The 15,984-nt window shown below is 51.9% G+C and overlaps 1 protein-coding gene across 1 annotated transcript in view; it reads left to right on the top strand.

Annotated features, from left to right (window-relative positions):
• The window catches only part of DUSP8 (dual specificity phosphatase 8), a 78,464-nt gene that overhangs the window by 17,070 nt on the left and 45,410 nt on the right, over positions 1-15,984 (top strand). The window contains exon 2 of the mRNA XM_074956906.1: positions 2,421-2,799. Coding sequence (XP_074813007.1) covers positions 2,569-2,799 — 231 coding nt within the window. The 5' untranslated portion in view covers positions 2,421-2,568. The remainder of the gene's footprint in view (positions 1-2,420; positions 2,800-15,984) is intronic.

Below are 15,984 nucleotides of genomic sequence, written 5' to 3'. Positions count from 1 at the left end.
CCCCTGGCTGAGGAAGGGCCTTCGCCATATAAATGGATGTGATATTGAGCTTGCACCCTTTGTCCTGTCTACTGAGATGGAAAGCTCCTTGGGGCAGAGATGCTCTCGCCATATGTTTTTAGTACAGTGCCTCGCACAATGGGGCCCTGTTCTCGCTTGGGACAACTGGAAGCTACAGCTAACATGATACAAATAAACAGTAAAGACTGAAATAGCAGCAGCAGAATGATTTTTTTCCCCCTCCTTTTGGCTTTAAGTGGGAGTTGACATCAAAGCTGGTTATTACTATTAAAATGATGGCAGAGTTAATGATTTGGCTGCCGGGACTTAGATTGGAAGTCTACATGCTTCTCTTTGTGTGTCTGGACTCACGTACCAGTTGTCATTTGAAAGGCTCCTCTCTTGGAGTAATGCTATGCATGGGGAAAATGTGAATAGTCTGATGCTTTATGGATTTCCAGCTTGGGGCGTGCGGGAGAACATAACAACCCTTGCTCTGCCCTTTCTGAATTGCTACATGAGTGTGTGTGTGTGTGTTTGTGTGTGTGTGGGATCAGAATATGGAAATGGCTGAGAATGACCGGCATCCTTTGAGTGATTGAGATGCCTGCTACTGTCTCTGCAACAAATCCTGACTCCAAGGAAGTCAGTAGGTATATTTTTTCAGAGTAGCAGCCGTGTTAGTTTGTATTCACAAAAAGAAAAGGAGGACTTGTGGTACCTTAGAGACTAACCAATTTATTTGAGCATATGCTTTCGTGAGCTACAGCTCACTTCATCGGATGCATGTATCTTGACATTGCCTGAACTGGCCCCTCTAGAAGTGGTGTTCAATTTTCCCAGCTCAGACACATTGGGCTGCCCTGGTACGGCCAGTGGGTTTTCTATACAGTGTGGTCGGCACTGTAATAACCTGGTTACTATTTCTAAATGGCTCTCCTTGTGTCCTACAGTGATGCCTGGCATTAAAACTGAAGAGGCCTGACCCTCTCCCCTGTGCCTGCCAGGCAGACATCCTGCAGATGTGAGCAGAATGCTCCCAGATGCTGAGTTCTGGGGCTTTGTATAGCACTTAGCAGTTCTACAGACGCTTCCATGGAGGATCTCTGGGCACGTCACTAACACAAATGAGCCCCTTTCCAAGACAGCCCTCGGGGAGAGTGAAGTATTATTCCCATTTTGCAAATGGGGAAACTGAAACACAGAGCAGCTAAGTGACCTGCCCAAGGTTACACAGCACATCAGAGCCAGGAATAATGTTCAGAGTCCAATATATTTGGAAGCTTCTAGTTATTTGTGGGTGCACAGAGTTTAGACACCTGAAAGGGCCCCATTTTTCAGCAGATGTTGAGCGCCTACCTTCTAAAAAGGAGGCCCCTTTTAAGGCACCCAGAATAGCTAATCACTCTGGCGCAAATGCTGGGTTCAAACCCCCTTGATCTCCCCAGTTAACTTTGTGTTAAAGTTTTCTGGACTGCTGCTTCTTCCAACCCAAGGGCCTCAGGGCTTAGGTAATGCAAAAGCTGCTCCTGCTGTGTGCTGGCCTTCGGCTTATGCTGGCTGGTCACTGCAGGGGTGCTCCTGATGAGAGCTGGGCTGAATAACTTCATTTCCTTGGAGGAAGGGAGAGCACTTGCTGAGAACCCAGCACGCCCTGGCAGCCAGGTACAGGGTGGGGACGAGGGGGTCATGAGCTAGGCTTTACCAGTCCACGTCCCTGTAACTTCTTCGTTACTCTCACGGTGGTGGGGGCCCCGCGGCTGCTGCCCTTCACGTGGCACGGGCCCTGCCTCTGACAGTGTGCTTCAGTGAGCTGGCCTGGGGGGGACCACCGCCAGACTATCAGTGATCGGGAGAGCAGAAAGATTCTGGTTACGGCACTTAACGAGACTGCCCCCCAATATGCTGAACCCTGCTCCTTTGAGCCACCTCCTTCCATACCCTCGACTGGTGGGGGAGGGGGGGTGTGTGTGTGTGAGAGAGGGATTGAGGAGGAAGTTGTGTGTGTTTGTGAGGGGAGAAGCTGTTGTGTGGTGGTAAGGCGGGCTGTGAGAGGGAACGGGCCCTGAGGAGGGATATACTCAGGTAGGGAGGGGATGCAGCAGGTATGGCAGAGACCTAGAAGACCAGCACTCTTGGCTCCATTCTGCAGTCTCCATTTTCACCTTTGTGCCCAGCTGGCCGATCTGACAGGTAAATGTACCTTGACATTCCATGTAGAAAGTGCCACCGTCCACACCAGGTTCTGTCCTTGGCTACCCTGGTGTAAATCAAGAGTAATCCCATTGGACTCAGCTTTTGGCCCATGTGGCTGAGATAGGACTTGGCTCTTGGAAACTTGTTTCCAGGTGAATTCCCAGGGCTGCCTGTGCTGTCATAACACCTGACTCTGGGTTTCCCCTCTCCTCATTTCTCAACAGGTTCAGCATGATGACTTGGCATCCTGGGCTTTAGCGGCGCGGCAAGATCAGGACAGGTACTGCCCTGCTCGTGCTGTATCCTGCTCCCTCTTTCCTCTGGGAGATTGGTGCTGGCTTCCCTGCCCCTGGCCTTCCCTCCGGGCCTGTTATGGCCGGGGATAGACTCCCACGCAAAGTGATGGATGCAAAGAAGCTGGCCAGTCTCCTGAGGAACGGGGCCAAGGGCACCTTGGTCATTGACAGCCGCTCCTTTGTGGAGTATAACTCCTGGCACATCCTCAGCTCTGTCAACATCTGCTGCTCCAAGCTGGTGAAGAGGCGGCTTCAGCAGGACAAAGTCTGCATCACGGAGCTCATCCAGCCAGCCTCCAAGATGAAGGTACTTAATCCGGCCCTTGCCTGCCTTTCCACTAGGGCTCCTCACCTACCAGATAGGGGCCTGGCCTGAGAGGGCACATGACCGTCATATGGAGCAACAGGGTGGAAGTGCCTGCTGCTGGCTCGCTCTTCTGCTGCTCATTCCGGTCCCTTTGGTGGAACCCAGCCGCTGCCCTCCGGCCCTGCCATCTCACGGAGGCAGAGCAGTTATGTTCCTGCCCCGCTCGCAGTGTCCACAGCCCACAGAGGTGTTGCCAAATAATGTGGCAAGGAGGGGGGTTGAGCCATTAAGGGAGGCTGCCCTTTCGTGTTGCTCTACTGTCCCCTCGCCTGAGGTTGCCACGGTGTGTCAGCCTTGGGCAAGGGGCATTGCATTAGAAAACCAGCCCCCAGAGTCCTCTCATAGCTAGTACTTAATCCCCACTAAAAACTCCTCCCTCCCCTCTTCCATCGCTAGCCCTCTTCGGGGACCAGTAATCTTCCCATCTTGGGACGCCGGTGCTCCTATCCAGTGGCATTGCTTTTTCTTCACTTATCCCCCTTGTTGGGCTGAGCCCCAGAGTTTGGATCAGGCTCTGATTGCCCCCAGCTGTGTGGGTGCAGGCCCGCCTCAATTTAAAATGGCACTGGTGCCCTGATGGTTGCTTAAGTGCTGGCAGGAGCAAGTCCTGCCCCCACCTGGGTGGACTTTGCCAATAGGCTTGGAAGCACTGCTGCACGCAATCTCTGTTCATCTCCTCGCTCCCCTGCAGCCGGTCAGCTGGCTGCTGCACTTACCCTTCTGTTTGTTGTTCTCTTTGTTACATGGCTCTAATTTCTCGTGCACTCAATGGTGCAAACCTCATTTGTTTCTCTTAGCTCCTTGCCTGATGGAACCGCCCCTGCAAAAGCAGCTGTGCAAAACCCACCTGCTAGCAGCTGTCCCTCTGGGAGTCCAGGGGCTAAGCGGGGGATAATCCTTTCAAGTGGGATTCGTGTCAATGAGAGCTAATTGCCTGTAGGGTAAACGGCAGGGCTGGGCTGCTGATGGGGCGCCATGCCAGTCTTCCGCTCCTTTTGTGTGCCCTGCCATCGGGCTAAGGGGCAGGAGTGAGCCTCACCTCTGCCCACAGGGAGGTGGTCCCTCCCACACTGGCTCTGTTGGTGGGGTTTAGTGCTGATCTTCCCCCTTCCACCCACAGAGGCATTCTGGGGCTTGGGGAAAATCCAAACTGATTGGGCCCCATTTGTTGCCTATTTACCCCTGATGCTAATATGCCCATTTCTAAAGGGGGTGCCCTGGCCCCTTCCACCAGGGCCTGTTTCTGAGATCCGCAGTCTCTCCCAGCTGCTGCTTGCCGTGTCTGTGCTTCATGGGATCGGCTCCTTGCTCTGCCAGGCGTGGGGCTTATTGGACTGGGACCTCCAAGGCAGAGTTCACGCTGATGCAGCTCCTCAGGAGTAACGTGCCAGAGGCCCCCCCTAGGGGTACATCCTCCTGCAGGGTGGCCCTGGCATTGGCTTAAACCAACATGCAGCTGGAAACCTGCCCGCACTGGGGGCACGTGATACCCTAGCAGCAGCAACTGCTCAGCCACCTGGTGCATCCCCTGTTCTCTCGCCCTCTGTCTGCAGGCCTGCTCCCTCCCCATGCTTTGCATTAACCCAGGTGTATGCTGGGGCGTTTTAACAATAAGCTCTCTCCTGAGGCCTCTCCGTTTGTGGCTTGCTCCCTGCAGTTGCTCCTGCTTTTACTGTTCATTCTTCTCCTCCCCCCCCCCCTTTTTATGGCAAAGTGAGGGTAATTCAGGCGATTAATCAAATGCTAGACCCAGCTGGAGCCATCTGTGGCGTCCTCACACCCCCTCTCCATGCACGCGCACACACGGGCTTCCTGATTGGCTGCCGGTGACATCACCCTGCCTGGATCAAGGAGGTTTGCACTGCGGGGTGGGGTGGGGGAGCCTTGCCTCCAATCTGCTTTACTGATGTTTCAGGCCAGAGGATTGGAGGGGATTGCCGAGCATTCCTCCTGCACAGATTTAGCTGTTCTTAAATCCGCTGGTGAATAAGGCAGAATAAGCAGGTTTTACAAACTGGGAAAGAGAGAGAGACGTATCCACCCTCCCCTGGGCTGGGGTTACCTCTGCAGTGGGCGTGGTCACGTGCAGCAGCAGCAAGGCAGGACGGATGCTCTGCATGTGTGCATGGGGGCGGTGACCAGTGCTAGTCTGGGAAGAGCCTAACCTGGTGATTATCCGGTGCCTTCTGCTGGCAAACCTGCAGGGCTTCAGGAGCACAGCATCCCTGCAGCTGGGCCAAGGAAATCCCCACAGCAGCAGCCAAAGGGAGCTGGGCCAGCACTCCCCATTGCTCCTCTCTTCCCATCCTCACCCCCCACATGGACACTTTTAAAGTCACCGATGGCACCCAAACTTCAGACTGGTGCAGGGCATGCATGGCCCTTTATTGCTGGCCAGCTCGCACCAATAATCCACCTAGCCCAGTATCCCAACTCTAACAGGGGCTGCTTCAAAGGAGGGTGCAGAAGACCCCCCCATAGTGGGTAATTACATAGCGATGCGGGCATTGACCAGAGACAGAATTATAATCCCCTGGGAATGACACTGCGGTGCTGGGAGAGGAGACACTCATTGGTTTAGCTTCTCTTCTTACCTTCTTTAAGGCTGAAATTTTTCATGGTTCTTCCCAAGCCAGACGCGAACATTCTTCCGCTGTACTTCCGAGCGAGCCATTCGTTAATATCCTCTGGCATGCTGTACCTCCATAGCACTGGAGGTAATCCTCAAGGCACCCTCGGGGAGTTAAGCAACTTGTCCCAGGAAGCCAAGGGTACCTGTCAGAGCTAGGACGAGAGATCCAGGGGCCAGATCCTCCACTGGTATAAATCCAGTGTAAAGCTCTGTTGGCTCTATTTGTGCACGAGCAGCAGATGTGGCCATGGTTTTCCTGATTCCAAGTCCTGTGATCAGGCCTCTGAACTGCACCTCTCCTAAGGAAGTGCACTTTGGGCTGATGAAAACAGCCCGACTGCAGTAACTGATGAGTCAAGAATGCACTTTGCTCCCAGTAGTTTCAGTCAAAGTGATGTTTGCCATTGATTTCAGTAGGAGCAGGACTGGGCCTTGTAGCCTGCTGATGTCCCTTTTAAAAGCATATTTTAGACCCCAAATCTAAAATTCTTCTCCCCCCTGCCAATTTTTATTGGGCGTCTCGGTTTTGTTGCTTGGTTTGGGAGCTGGGGAGTGCTGAATATTCCACCTAGTGGTTTATTGCACCACAAGAGGAGTGGGGCCTTATGGGATTTGTGGTTCTTAATAACTGGCCTCTTGGGGAAAGGAGGAATTTCTGTGTCTGCTTCCAGTGGGGCAGAAGAGGAGGTGATGATGACTGCTCCTTCAGGGCGAAGGATGACGATTCCGGAGTCCCCCAGAGCAGGGCTGAGGGGAAGAGCTGCCAGTGTCCCTCTTTGTTCCTCCCCATCAAAGCTGTTGGGATGATGAGAGGAGCTGGGGATAGAGCACTTGTCAGGTGGATGGGATGGGATAGCAGGGGACCTTTAAGAGGAGGTTTTTGAGGCAGGGAATGGGACTTGGATCAGGATCTTGGGGTTGCAAGGAAGGTGTAGGGACTGGCTGCTGGCACGGATGGGCAGAACGGGCCGCAGAAATTGAATGTGGCTGCAAATTAGAAGCGTAAAGCTAGAACAGGAAACATACATACTCTTAAAAAAATAAATAAATCAACGCTCTTGCCAGCTCTAATTCCCTACAAAAGAGCATTATGCATTTAAGGTCAGTTCTCCTAAGGCCTCCGCACCCAGCAGCTCTCATTGAGAACAATAGGAGCTGCTGAGCACTTGTGAAAATCTAGCCATTACTCCCTTCCCCATCTCACTCCACAGGAGCAGGAACAGAGCAAACACCGAGGAGGACAAACAACCCACCTTCACTTCCAGAGGAGAAACTGTTGCCCATCTGCGTATGCAGTAGTCCTGCTCACTGTTCCTACAGTGGTTTGACAGCCTAGCTAGTGTTAAGACTGAGCTTGATACATTTATGATCAGGAGTATAAGACAGGGTTGCCTATGATAGCTGGGGATTGGACCCCATGACTCAGGAGGTCCCTTCCTGTTCTATGTCCTATGTACGAGCCAGTGGTCCAGCCTGCTGGGTTAATGGTCCATGGGGGGGAGGGATAGCTCAGTGGTTTGAGCGTTGGCCTGCTAAACCCAGGGTTGTGAGTTCAATCCTTGAGGGGGCCATTTAGGGATCTGGGGCAAAAACTGGGGATTGGTCCTGAGCAGGGGGTTGGACTAGATGACCTCCTGAGGTCCCTTCCAACCCTCATATTCTATGAAAGCTGACTGCATGGTGGAGCAGCCGGGAATCTGTCCGAGGAAGCTGGCATTGGAATGTAACGCCAGAACGAAGTGGCTGGTTTGGGCTAAGGAGTGGGAAGGGGTTGTTGCCTGACTAGGTTCAGAGATATCACCGCTAAGTTCAGCTCTGAATTCCGGATCTTCTCTAGGGTGACCAGATGTCCTGATTTTATAGGGACGGTCCCAACTTTTTCTTATATAGGCTCCTATTACACCCCCCCCATCCCGATTTTTCACACTTGATGTCTGGTCACCCCAGGCTTTTCTCATGGGTCAAACTCCGCTCCTAGAGCTGAACCTCCTGTGCTGAGCGAGGTTTGGAAATCCCAGTTTGAATTCCCAGCTGGTAGGTTGTCCGTCACAGAGAGGCTTGAGCTATGACCAGGGCCAGCTCTACCATTTTTGCCACCCCAAGCAGGACGTCTGAAGACAAGCTGCTGCCGAATTGCTGCCACGGCGCAGCCTGCAGAGTAAAGCTGCCGCCGAATTGCCACGGCCGCGGAAAGACGAGACGCCGCCCTGACGGCACACAGACTGCCGCCCCTTTCACAGTGCCGCCCCAAGCACCGGCTTGGAAGGCTGGTGCCTGGAGCCGGCCCTGGCTATGACCTCTGACCCGAAGCTGGGTTTACTGCCAAGGATTTGGATAGGGTCGGGTTGGCTTGTCCTCCCCTGTTGTCTGCAGCCACAGAATTACACCAGCTGCTGGGCCTTGGTGGAACAGCAGCTCCCTCTGGTGGCTAGTTCAGGTAATGCACAGTGTGTGCTCCCTCTGGATCTCTGTTCAACCCAGGTCCCCCTCTTTGTCTGTTTCAAGGTATGGGCTGCTGGTGGGTGTCGTTCCCCCCCCCCCCCCCCCCCACTGATGCAGCACCATCCCTGGCACTTTGAACAATATCAGCCCAGTGTGTTAAATACATGCTCCCTCCCCCATCACCACTATTTCTTGGTTCCTGGAGTGGGAGCGCCAGCTGAGTGGCTCACCCTCACGTGATCCTGTGGGGGTGTGTTTGGTGGGGGAGGGGGCTAGGGCCAGGGAAGCTGCTGCTGAGTAGCAGATGGCAGGAAGGGTGACATCATAGGCTTGATTGTCCTACCCCATTATTTTTCCTGACAAGCCTCCCGCCTTCCTCGTTGGTTTCCTGCTGACAGAGTTGGGGCTGGAGAGACAAAGGCAGCCAGGGATCCACACCAATTCTCCCCTGTACTTTTCTGGGTTTGGGGGTGGGGGTGTCCCTGACACCTTCCCCCACCATCCTGCCTTGTCCTCTCTTGCTGTCCGGCTCATTGAGGGAGGAGGGGGGTTGCTGTGCTACCTGTGTGGTTCCCTGATTGATGTGGCCTTTGCCCTGCCTCGTTGGGCGGTAGGGGGAGGCACGGACTCCAAGAACAGCAGCCCCTGCCGTGCCATGCTCTCCCATCTACTGCAGAACCCAGGGGGTAGGGCAAGTTCACTGTGGAAGCCACCTGCCACTCCTCTTTTAGGTAGGCATGGCTGCTGGTGAGAGAGGGGAGCTGGTGGAGAGGGGTATGTATCCCCTTCCGGCTCTGCCGGCCGTTCTCCTGCATTCAAACACCTGGTCCCCTCTTCAGTGTTTAGTGTAGCTGCCCTGATGTTCCCACTCTGCTCTTGCCACACCCTCTTTCCGTCCCTCCCTCCCTGCAGCAAGAGGGGTAATAATCTCTGCCATGTTATCTTGGCATCAGGAACATTTCCTCCTCCTCCCCCTCCGCCCCCCACCCCCCCGTACAAACCCTTTCAGATGCCCTGCTTTGGATCGTTGCCAGGGATGAGTAATACTGACACCTGGCTTCCCTTGTTAAAATGTCAGACAAAGGGGCATGTTGGCTGGACAGCAGGTACTTGAAAATTAAAATAGTTTTTTCTGGGGCTTGTATTGAAATGTGCATATGCTTCTCCTGACCTGCCTGAGTGAGTGCAAGAAGAAAGACCATATCTAAGCCATAGGTTCCTAACCCCATGTGCTCAGCGGACCCACCAACAAGGCAGGATCCTCTTGCCCAGGAAATAGGAGAAATATCAAAGATCTGCAACCCCTGTGGCCTCTTAGCCAACATCAAGCTCTGCTACTAGAGCTGTTTGCAAAATTGGGGCTGGAACCCTTTTTTCCAGTTAACAAATGGCCTTTACACTAAATTAAAAGGTTACCAAAATTTTGAACTTTTACAGCTTTTTCAACAACAAACAGCATTTTATGGTTGTATTTTTGTTTGTTTTTTTAAAGGAAAATATCTGCTAATTATTTTTCTTGTGCCGGGGGGGAGGAGGAATAAGAATGTAATTGCTTTTGGAATATTTCACAGGAAATGCTTAGTATTTTGCAGCCAGCTCCACCTGCTACCCAGTTCGGAAACACGGCTGCCTCTGGGGTGGAACTGCATTAGCGGTTAAACAATGGCCACTCTTGTGTAATGTTGCCGTCATCTTTTTTGAAGGGCTGCTGAGGAAGTAACTATTGTGTTAGGGGTGATGTGTATAGGGAAAGCGGGGGATCGTTTTATTTGCGCTGCCTGCACGTCATGAAGTGATACGGAGCTGCTGTTTACTTTGGTACAATGAGTCACTGTGTTTTGAAATATTATGAGGTCTCTAACGTGTTTGGATGATAGCTTTCATGTAGCCCTTTTCATTTGTAGATCTCGGAGCACTTCACGAGAGGGATAAGTATAATTATCCCCTTTTACAGATGGAAAAACCAAGGCAGAGAGAAATGAAGTGGCTTGTCCAAGGTCCCCCATCAGGCCGGTGGCTGAGTTGGGAACAGCGCCCAGGTCTGAAGCCCCAGTCCAGTGTCATTCTGTAATCTAAACCAGTGAATATGTAAAATTACTCAACTGCTTGGGCTAGGAGCTGTACCCAACTGAAACTTCAGGGGGGGGTTAGATTAGCAAGAATTTGGCTAAAGCTCTTGGACTCGCATCCTGACTCCTACGATTCTTTCCATGCTCCATCTTATCTGAAATCCCCATTGCCTCCTGCCATGATACTGTGGCACTGGCTCAGTACTGACTTATAGGGAAGTCCCAGTAGCACCTGGGTGTTGTGTGGAAGTCTACTATCTAAGCAAGTGGTCTGACCGCCCTCCGGGCAGCATGTGAGAGCTGGCAGGATCATGCCAAAAGTGGCTGCAAGAATCTATGCACCTTGGCAGCATTTGAAAAAGCTTCAGCCTCCTGCTCGGGTGTGGAGTGCTATGAAAATCAAAAACACTTCTGAGAGAATGGTGTTTAGACTTTTTTAATGGGGTGGGGATAAACAGGCTATTGCCTAGCTAAGGTACTTATATGGCCCCTATCTGCATCGGATCTGCGTTCTATACAGTCTTTTAACTTTAACAGATTTATGCTCACAACACCCCAGAGAGAGAGGCCGATGCTGTTATCCTATCTCTCTGGGGTGTTGGGAGCATAAATCCATTAAAGGTCACACAGGGAGTCTGTGGCAGAGCAGAAAATGGAACCCCAGGTCTCCCAAGTCTTAAGCTGGTGCCCCAACTTCTGGACAATTCATTCTCTTACCTGAGTACTGACTCTATAAGAGCTGGGTGAGGAGGGAAGTGAGGATTTCTGATGGGGCGCTTCTGCGCCGTTCTGTGCTCCCTCCCTCTCCCCTTTCCAAAGGCCCAGATTATTATATTGTGGGTTTAAATAATAATAATCTCTAGACACGGATGTCCCCAGGTGCCCTCCAAAGGCTTTATTCTCCCTCCTGCAAAGCACTGATCAGCATCCTGTCAGCTGGTTGAGGGAACTCTCCGAAGCCAGGCTGCAGCAGGCAGAATAGCCTGTAGGGAAAAGCCCTGCAAGAGTCCCCATCCTCAGCACCAACAAGTGGGAAGGAGGTGGGGGGGGGGGATCAGTTTTATTGCAGTGAACTGTTTGACGCAGGGCAGTGTCTGAGTCTTCATGCTGAGGAAAGGGGGCTTGAGCACAAGAAGTTTGAAAAGTGTTGTCCTCACCGCCGTGGCTTTATCCTCTGCTGATCTGCACCTGGACTCTGAACGGATGGGTTCATTTAAAGCTGGAACGAAAAGGGATGTGAACTCTTCTTTGAACCAAAGCTACCGAGCTGGAGACCTTTTGAGTCACGCTCAGAAATGCAGCTGGTTGAGGGGGCGTTGGCTTTGTTTTGTTTTTGTTTTCCCCCTCCTCAAAGGCTTCAGTACAGGAAGCTGAATGAGATTATGGGACTGTGGGTGGAAGGTGTCTGGCTGCAAACGTCCATCAGTCCTGGTTCACTGAGAAGGTTCCAGCCTGGATCGTTTAAAAGTCCTTCCCTGCCCCGTTGCAGGGCACCCTGTAGATACAGTAGAGCAGTCATGTGATCCTGAATGCCCACAACATCCTTCTCGTGAGGACGTGGGTTGCTGAGGCAATCATGACATAAATAAGCGTAGCTCGTATCAATTGTGTAGCAAAAGGAAACTCCCTGTCTTCATGTCCCGTCTGACTGGTTGGCCGATGACTATCCTTTTGTGTCTGGAAATGTCAGCGTGGCTGCCTGTGATGTGTGGAACTGCGTTAAATGGCTGGCTGTGCCAAATGTCTCCCAAACTCTGGGAAGTCTCCATTACCTGGGATTCCTCAGGCAGTTAAGACATGGTCTTGGGAGAGAGAAATAGATTCCTCCTCCAGTTGAAAGGGGGCTTCCCTTTGTCTTGAGCCAAGGCATGTTGGGGAAGACTGTAGACTACAGTCTGAGCTACTGAGGAAGCTCACTTAGTAGAGGACAGGTGTCCAGTGGTGATCACCTGTTCGCTGCCACAACGGGTACCTTGGACAGGATGTCTTGTCTGGTATCCGGCAATGACCCCTAAACAAAAAGAAGCACCTATTGGAATCAGCAGTTGGAGTGGGGTGGGAAGGTTTGAAATACCAGCTCTTGTTTGCAAGCTGGCTCTAGTCCTGGTCTTCCCACGGTAATTCAGGATGCACTTGGGGTGTGATCTCTTAACCCCTTTTGACAGTGTCAAACGGGGTACTTTCTGGCAGTGGATTACCATGGTGATGGGCATTTCAGAATCCTAGGGGTAGAGCGTCCTTCCATTCGGATGATAACTTCAGGCAGTCCGGACCCAGCTAGATGAAGATTGGCCCTTGGGAGAGTAAGGTGTGTCACTTGGTGTGAAATGGTTAATTAGCCCCAGTGCCTCCTGATCCCTCCGCAGCACTGGGTCACCTCCCAGGCAGCTGCAGCTTTCCCTGGAGAATGTGCGAGGAGGAGTCACCTCCTCTTTCACTCTCTTGTAGGGTTTCCTCCAGGCTTTTGCTTGCTCGAATAGTATCCATATAGACACAGATCCTGGCTTCAACACCTGGCTCCCCTGTCAACTTTCCCCTCTGTATGGTTAGGCCCAAAGATGGCCTAGCCTGCCACAGTGTCAGAAGCGTGTTTTGCTGTAGACAGCACTCATGCCCTGTTATGGCTAGGGATGGCCAAGACAGTCTACTAGGACTCACCTGTCCCAGACTCTTCAGACCGGAGTCCAGTGCTTCTCCGCTGAACGCTTGCACGATGCCAGCTAAGGCTCCGGCCTTGTGTTCTTCCTTATAGCTATGCTAGGAGAGGTTCTGCCAGCATTGTGAGCTTCCCCACAGCACTGCCGTGAGAGGCTTTAAAATTCCAGCGGCATGACCCAGCTTGGTATATCAGTCCAGCCCTGTCCCCTGTCCCATTGCAGCAGGGGACAGAACAAAGACGGAGGTGGACCTGTCCCCCAGCAGTTCTGTAACCCTGCAAAGCCCTTTTGGGTCAGGCAGTTAAGGCAGCAGTGAGGCTTGCTTGAGGGAGTACTAGAGCCTGCAGCTGCTGGTCAGGGCAGGCCCAACCTGTCTGTCCTCTGTTCCGTCAAAGCACCAGCTCAGGGTTGAATTTGTCCCTTGTTGTTTGCCACAAAGGAAAATGCGGGAGGGGATTTTTAATACATTTAAGAAAGCCGGCCCTCCTGTCAACCTGTTTCCGAGCTCTCACCAGCAAACGCAGTGTTTGTTTATTGCAGCTAGGCCATGCGAGGCCAAGGCTTGTTTGGCATTTATATTGCCTGAAAGCTTATAACTTTAATAAGATGTAAACCGTGTCACATCTATCTGCCGTTGCCCAGCAACCCTTCAGTAATGGGCAAAACAAAGCCTCCCGGTGTGGAGGAACACTAAATCCTATTGTGGGATAATTCGGCCGGCAAGCGGTTCTCTCCCCTGGGGGCCCCCTGCATTTGAGTGGACACCCTGGTGTGCGAGGCTAAGGTATATGTTCTATGGCAGGGTTTGTCCCCACCCTATTGGGAAAGGATCATTTGGAGCATTTCGATGCCGTGGTGTGTAGGGTTGATGGGCTCCTGACAAGATCAGGGTTATTGACTTCTTTGGGAGTAGAGGACACTTAGTGTCTATCCAGGATGCGACGGGGAGGCTTTAGGAAATGTGTACAAAGCCAAGCAGCTGCATTGTCCCATGCTGTGCTTTTGTTTGCCCCTTCCCCCCTCCAAATGTTTTGGTCCACATTTATTCCTCCTCCCTATGTCATGGAGCACTGGGAGTTGACCAGGCTCTGAACAGGAGGTTCCACCCGCATGGGTTGTAATGTTGTTGTTAGTGTTACAGTAGCGGCATGAGACCCTCAGTGAAATTGGGGCCCTGTTGTGCTAGGTGCTGTACAGATATTGAGCAAGAAACAGTCCCTGCCCCTATTTACCATCTAAATAGACAAGACAGACAAAGGAACTAAGGCACAGAGGGACTAAGAAGTTTGCCCAGGGTCACACTGTGACTGAGCTGGGGATTAACTGAACCCACAGCTCCTGAGTCCCAGTTCAGTGTGACTACGAGACCATTCCTTTCTTTCACTGCTGGCTATGCCAGACTGTTGATTGTCCAACAGCCAGGGAAAGTGGGCAGCCTACAAGTCTGAGGTGGGACCTGAGAGTTGGGTGCCTGAGGTTCTAATCCCTGGCTCTGCCCCATACTTACTGTGTGACCCTTAGAAAGTCACATATCCTCTCTTTGCCTCTGTTTTCCCATCTGTGAAATGGGACAGTACTTCCCTACCTGAGCTCGATGTTATGAGGCTTCATTAGCCTCTCTCCAATGCTTTGAGCTCCACAGATGAGACACACTATAGGGAGCGCTGAGTATTACTGAGGCTGGAAGTTCTCCCTTTAAACCATTCCTGAAGGAGCTTGGAGGGTACTATTGTCTCAGCCCCGTGAGAGGCTGAGCTGCGGATATTGCAGATGGCTCAGCAACACTTGGGCCCTGTTTGGATTTGGATTATTAAACAGTGCCATAAAGGGATGTAGTTAATGGTTTAAAAAAAAAATCAAATAAAATCCTGGGCCAGATCCTTTGGTGGTGTAAATCATTGTAGCTCCCTGGAAATCACTGGAGCTATTCCAAACAATGTCAGCTGAGGATCTGACCCTGTCGTATGAAACTCTGAACCTATATTAACAGTAGCTCCTTAAATTATTAAAAGTGCAGGGGACATCTGCCCTGAGGTTGGCAGACACCCTAAACTGGTGATAAATTCTATAATTAGATTTCACCAATCCACTAACAAATGTGAACTCCTGGATCACTGCAACAGTCTTACCATAGAATCACAGATAGACTGGAGAGCCCAAAGGGACTAGCCTCCCACCCAGGCAAGCTGGACTTAGTGATAAATAGTCACACCAAAAATCACAAAATATTCAGGTTGCTCCCCGTTCTAAGAGACCAGTCACTTACCCTAGATCCATTTGTGCCTTAGATCTCATACCAAAACCAATCCTATAGTAAACTAACTAAGGCTTTATTAATTAGGAAAAGGAAATGAGAGAGTTATTTACAGGTTAAAGCAGGCAACATATTTACACAAATGAGTTCAGTCCGTGGTTCCAAAAGGTGACTGAGATGTAGTAATCTGTTCGCACTGAATGTCTTTTTAGGGCTGACCCTGGGGAATCTCTGCTTTTTGTTTCTTAGCTCCAGCCCTTGGAAATCCAAACTGAACAGGAAAGTGATGAATAATTTTCATGCCCGCTATCTTTATTTCTCTCTCCTAGAATTCAAACTGATGGGATGTGCTTTCTCACACTAGCTCCTTCATGTGTGTGAGGGGACCCTTAAACCAGCTTTTGTGCTGTGATGTTCCCGGATGGCCCACTCAGTCTTGATAGCCCTTCTGTGTGAGCGGGGGAACCACTGGTCCTCAGTTCAGAAGTTCACAAGCTGGCCTCCAGAGACCTCCCGCCTCTCCTGTTCTTGCAGGCCTGGAGCCTAGCAATGTAGGCAGCTGTGGATCTCTTTGCTGTTCAGGACACTGGAGAGCAACAGTGCTCACCTCCCTGTGCTGCAGAGCAGAGCTGAAGAAGCTGGGAGTGGGGTGGAGGCTGAGTGCTATGCTATGCCCTGGGGGAGTTTGCGTCACTCAGCAGCTCAGGGTGAGATGGGTTGGAGGGCACCAGACAGGGTGGCAGGGGAGGTGCTGAGGTGGAGTATGCCTGCGACACTGAAGGCAGTGGTCATTTGGCACCAAGCCCTGCATGTGGCACCAAAGACCTGTGGAGTGGGGGCAGGAGTGCAGAAGTCACTGCGAGCACAGTGGCGAGAGCTACCACCCATCAGGCTCTGCTCTCAGCCCAGGTGGCCGTTGGGGGTGGTGGGCAGGGCCGGGGCAAGGTCACGGACGTCTCTGATGGCTGAGGATAGGATGGAGCAGGAAGTGCTTGGCGGGCCAGGGAAAGGCAGCTCGTACGTTTGTCTGCAGGGCAGTCAGTAGGTTGTCAGGCGATGCTGCTGGCCAGG

The sequence above is a fragment of the Natator depressus genome, chromosome 6 (assembly GCF_965152275.1).
Source record: "Natator depressus isolate rNatDep1 chromosome 6, rNatDep2.hap1, whole genome shotgun sequence".
Taxonomy (NCBI): Eukaryota; Metazoa; Chordata; order Testudines; family Cheloniidae; genus Natator; species Natator depressus.
The sequence above is the reverse complement of the archived record's forward strand: the minus strand, read 5'-3'. Positions and strand labels throughout refer to the sequence as shown.